At 51.0% G+C, this 5,107-nt stretch overlaps 1 protein-coding gene across 1 annotated transcript in view; it reads left to right on the top strand.

Annotated features, from left to right (window-relative positions):
- Positions 1–5,107, top strand: part of WDR60 (WD repeat domain 60) — a 123,443-nt gene that overhangs the window by 9,072 nt on the left and 109,264 nt on the right. Inside the window, exons 2-3 of the mRNA XM_011990196.1 lie at positions 3,224–3,277; positions 4,490–4,910. Coding sequence (XP_011845586.1) covers positions 3,224–3,277; positions 4,490–4,910 — 475 coding nt within the window. The remainder of the gene's footprint in view (positions 1–3,223; positions 3,278–4,489; positions 4,911–5,107) is intronic.

Genomic DNA, 5,107 nt, shown 5'->3' with positions numbered 1-5,107 from the left:
CGGGAGGCGGAGCTTACAGTGAGCTGAGATCCGGCCACTGCACTCCAGCCTGGGTGACAGAGCGAGACTCCGTCTCAAAAAAAAAAAAAAAAAAAAAAAATTATTTAATATATTTATGAGGTATTACAGCTTTTTTTGTTTGCCCTAATTTTCACATGTCCAGGAAGAGTTTTAGTGGCTTGTCCATGAAAAGTTTCCATTTTTTGTTTGGACTAAATCTGTTTTTTTTTTTTTTTTGAAACAAACTCCCAAATGCTTCCTTTATTTATACCTTTAAGGAATTGTTTCTCAAAGGGAAAAATTGGATAATTATGGCATATTCTCTGCAGGAAATCATCCTTGATTGATTTTGCTTAGCTGAAGTTAGGTTTATCATCAAGCTCTGATGTACTGGGATTGTAGGGTTGTACCCTGTGTTGTTGGAGTGTTACTGTGGCATGGTGATAAGTGGTTAGGTTTTACTGGGGTTTCAGGGTTGTACCCTGTGTTGTTGGAGTATTACTGTGACATGGTGATATGCGGTTAGGTTTGGCATGAAGCTCTGTTGTACTGGGGTTGTAGGGTTGTAGCCTGTATTGTTGGAGTGTTACTGTGATGTAGTGATAAATGGGTAGGTTTTACCGGGGTCATAGGGTGGTAGCCTGTGTTGTTGGAGTGTGTTACTGTGGCATGGTGATAAGTGTTAGGTTTTACCGGGGTCGTAGGGTTGTAGCCTGTGTTGTTGGAGTGTTACTGTGGCATGGTGATAAGTGGGTAGGTTTTACTGGGGTTGTAGGGTTGTACCCTATGCTGTTGGAGTGTGTGACTGTGGCGCGGTGATAAGCACCTGTGTGTTCTGCACTGAGGTTCTGCTCAGGCCTCAGTGCAACTGTGGAGTGGGAGCAGCACAGAAGAAGGAGCTGTGGCTGCACTAGCAAAGCTCATGCTCCCCTCGGGGAGACCAGCGTGGATCTTGTCGGAATCATCATCTCGAGGGTTGCCAGGAGGCGGTGGTGCAGTGTGACAGGAGGCGCCCCAGCTGGGGGCGAGGGTGCAGAAGGGGAGTCCCAGCCTTGCCTTAGAGCACAGTCAGCCTTTCCTGTCCTCCGGTTCCTGTGGGTCGGGGTTTGGGAGTGGCATGGGGGGACGTTAGGGTGCAGTCCTCACGCTCCCTGAAGGTAGGGTTGGGCTTAGGGGCCCTTCTGAGGTGTGGGCTGGTGGTGGCCTCTGCCTGGGCCTCCCTAGGAGTGCTTGGGCATCCTTGTGCTATGGCATCTGCGTCTCCCAGGGTGTGCGGTGACAGCAAGTGGTCGCCACAGCCAGGTAGAAGCTCTGGAAGGGACCCTGAACGGGAAGGCACACAGCTAGGCCTCCACCCCGCCCTCCTCATCAGAAGTGTGGCTGGGCGGGCGGCTTGAGCTCAGCAGTTTGGGCAACGTGGCGGAACTCTGTCTCTACAAAATACAAATATTAGCCAGGTGTTATCCCAGCTACTGGGGAGGCTGAGGTGGGAGGATGACTTGAGCCGAGGTTGTGCCACTGCACTCCAGCCTGGGTGACGGAACCAGACCCTGTCAGAAAAACAAAAAGATGACGACGAAGAAGAGTGTGACATAGAATCTGGCCCACGTTCGCCAGAAGGGGAATCGGCTTGACTTGTAAAGGAAGGGTTGTTGAAGAGTCAGTGGAAATGTTTTAAGACCACGGCACCTTGTTATTTTAATATTCCCCCTCAGATTCTTAGAACAGTTGGATACCTGGTGAGCCGGCTGCCCGGATGCCTCCTTTCCCGGCACGCACAGTGTGGATTCTCTCACGGCTGGTGGTGAGGCACTGCGACATGCTCAGCAGTGCTGGTGACAGAGGACTAAGACAGGCCTTCCTTTCCGGAAGGTGAGGGCTTAGCTGGAGGGATGTCATCACTCTTGAGAGGTGGATTATCCAGCGAGGAGCACACACTTTCGTGGTGGAGAACAGCAAACATCAGAGGAGGTGGACGGCATTTTTGGGCCTGGGGCCTTTTTTGGGTTTTATCTGCGCAGCCCCAGCTCTGCGGCAGTGCTCGGTGTGTGTGAGGAGCTTGGCGTTTATTTGCTGAATACACGTACAGGGCCTGTGAGGGCCAGAGAGACAGGTGAGCTTGTGGGCCCACCGGTTGCCCAGTGCAGCGGACGGGTGTGACCGGGTGTCCTCAGGGACCGGCAGGCTTTCCCTGGCGACTGTTGAGCATTCACTCCACAGGAGTCGGTTCCGTTCCTGACGTGTGTTGGCACTTGGCAGGACTCCAGAGCTGAAAGCTGCTGAGCCTCACGATGCCTCACTGTGCTCATTAGAAAAATGGAGCCGATAGCCTTCTTAGTAGGGTTATGAGAGTGAAATATTGTGCTTGACTCAGGATAGCACGTGGTACGCACCAGATGCTAAACTCGTTTCTGTCTGTCTGTCATACATCCCAGCTGCTGTTGCTGTGTAAAGGGCTGTGGTGTGAGACGACAGCAGCCGTCTAATTTCTCACATACTCCGTGGATCAGGAGAGCTCACAGCAGCAGGCTTAGTTCTGTCGCTGATACCTGGGGCCTCGGCTGGGGAGACTCGAGGTTCGGGAGGTGGTGACTCATGGGGGGCCACGGGAGCTGTGCCTCTTACGCACCTGCCCTGGTGCTGGCTGTGAGGGACCCTCTGGGCTGTGGCATCTGCAGGGGCCTCTCCCCAGGGCTGCTTCTCTTCCTCACAGGGGAGTATCTGGATCTGCAGCCCAGGAGGACCAGGTGGGAAACCCATTGTCCTGGGAGGCCCACGATGCCTTATGTCCTGGGTTGAGCCCAGCGGCCGCAGAAGGAGCACAGACTCCTGCGCGCAGCAGTTGGGACGTGAGTCTGTTGTGGCTGTTTTTGGAAAATACAGTCTGACACAAGATATTTTAAACCCACGGAATGTTTGTCCTTCCTCTGTTGTTCAACTGCTGTTGTAACTTGCTTTCACTTTTGTTTTGTAATATTTAATAGTTTTTGAAGTAGCCAAAGGGATACATTTTATAATAATGCGTCATTTTAGACTAGTGAATAATTTTTAGAAATCTGTATTTCTGTTACCTTTTATTCCAGGAAGTAGAGAAGTATTTTCTGGCATGTCAAGAATTAACTGCCATTGATTTAAATGGCCTAATGGAAAAGCTGCTCACTGGAGCACAGACAATTAATTATTTTAAACTTTAAAACTTCTAACTTTATACTTTTCTATTTAGAGAAGAACCAAAGATGATACCTGGAAAGCAGATGACCTCAGAAAACATCTCTGGGTAATGACTGTGAAGATTTGGATTGGGGTCTGTGAGGGACTCGTGTGGTTTTCTTGGACCCAGTTTACCTGGTACACAGCACTGGGTGACTTTGGTTACGTGTGCCTCATTGCAGAAGTACTTTCAACTCAGAGGTGAAGGCGTGCAGCTCACAGTCCCTCTGGAACGTTTGTTAAGCCAGCTGGACCCTCCCACCGCTCGTGGGGCCCTGCCAAGGCTCAGGGGCCTCCGCACTGCTCCGGGGTGGGAGTCCTGGCTTCAGGGGCTGCAGCGGTGGGGTGGGGGGAGGGGCTTTGGGACCGAGAGAGTCCTCATTTGTATGGGGCCCAGGTGGTTTGTGTCTTAGCGACTTTAAAACATAGCTTCGGTATCTCTCCTTTAACACATATAGTATTTTATTTATTTATTTTTAATTAATTTTACTTTATGTTTTAGAGATGGGGTCTCACCCTTTTACCCAGGCCGGAGGGCAGTGGTGAAATCATAGCTCACTGCAACCTTGACCTTCTAGGCCTAAGCTGTCCTCCCGCCTCAGTCTCTCGAGTAGCTAGGACTACAGACATGAACCACCAGGCCTGCTACTTTTTTAATTTTTTAATTTTTGGGTAACATGCGGATCTTGCTGTGTTGCTCGGGCTAGCCTTGAACTCCTGGCCTCAGGCAATCCTTCTGCCTCAGCCTCCCAAAGTGCTGGGATAGTAGGTGTGAGGTACCATGCCTGGCCCTACTTATTTTTTTTGAATTTTACTTTATTTTTCACATTTAGGGGTTATAGGTGCAGGTTTCTTACATGCGTATCTTGCGGAGTGGTGAAGTCTGGGCCATTAGTGCACCTGACACCTGAATTGTACCTGTCACCCGAATTGTACCTGTCACCCGAATAGTGAACATTATACCCGATAGGTAATTTTTCACCCTCTGATACACGTAGTATTTTAGATTTGATTTGCTGATAAATGTGAATGTCCATGATATCAGGGGTGTGGGTGGGCAGCTGTAGAAATCTAAGCTTGACTCCATGTCCTTTAGTGTTCTAAGAACCTCCATGCAGGCCCTGACCTGTCTAGGATTGGAAACTGAGATTGGAAAGCAGCCGAATGCAAATATGTTTTAAGGTCCTTCAGCTGTATGTGCTTCTCACATTCAGGTATTAAAAGTCTAATGGAAATCTGCCTTCCTGGTCACGGAGGACCCTTTGTTCTCTTGTTTTAGGCCATACAGTCAGGCGGTTCCAAGGAAGAAAAGAAGCACAGAGAGAAGAAGCTGCGTAAGGGGTCTGAAATGGACCTTCCTGAACACAAGGAGCCGAGGTACAGGGATCCCGACCAGGATGCCAGGAGCAGAGACAGGGCGGCTGAAGTCCACACTGCTAAGGAGAGTCCTCATGGGGAGAGGGACAGAGACAGACACAGGGAGAGGAGAAGAGACGCAAAAGACCGGGAGAAAGAAAAGCTGAAGGAGAAACATCGAGAGGCAGAAAAGTCTCGCAGCAGAGGAAAGGACAGGGAAAAAGAAAAAGACAGAAGGGCCCAGAAGGAAGAGCCCCGGCAGACCGTGGCCCGCCACAACCTGCTGGGCCAGGAGACACTCAACCGGCAGCTCCTGGAGCGGGCGGAGAGGAAAGGCCGCTCAGGTGGGTCCCTGTTTGCCTTCCTGCAGGGCTGTTTCGCTGCTGGTGACAGGTTGATAGCCCACTCCCTCCCCTCTCTCCCTCCCTCCCTCCCCTCTGTCTCCTCTCTCCCTCTGTCCCTGTCTCCCTCCCCTCCCTTCCTCCATCCCTCCCCTCTCTCCCTCTCTTCCTCTCTCCCTCCCCTCCCTCCTCTCTCTCTC

Source organism: Mandrillus leucophaeus, unplaced genomic scaffold (genome assembly GCF_000951045.1).
Source record: "Mandrillus leucophaeus isolate KB7577 unplaced genomic scaffold, Mleu.le_1.0 Scaffold373, whole genome shotgun sequence".
Classification (NCBI taxonomy): domain Eukaryota; kingdom Metazoa; phylum Chordata; class Mammalia; order Primates; family Cercopithecidae; genus Mandrillus; species Mandrillus leucophaeus.
The sequence above is the reverse complement of the archived record's forward strand: the minus strand, read 5'-3'. Positions and strand labels throughout refer to the sequence as shown.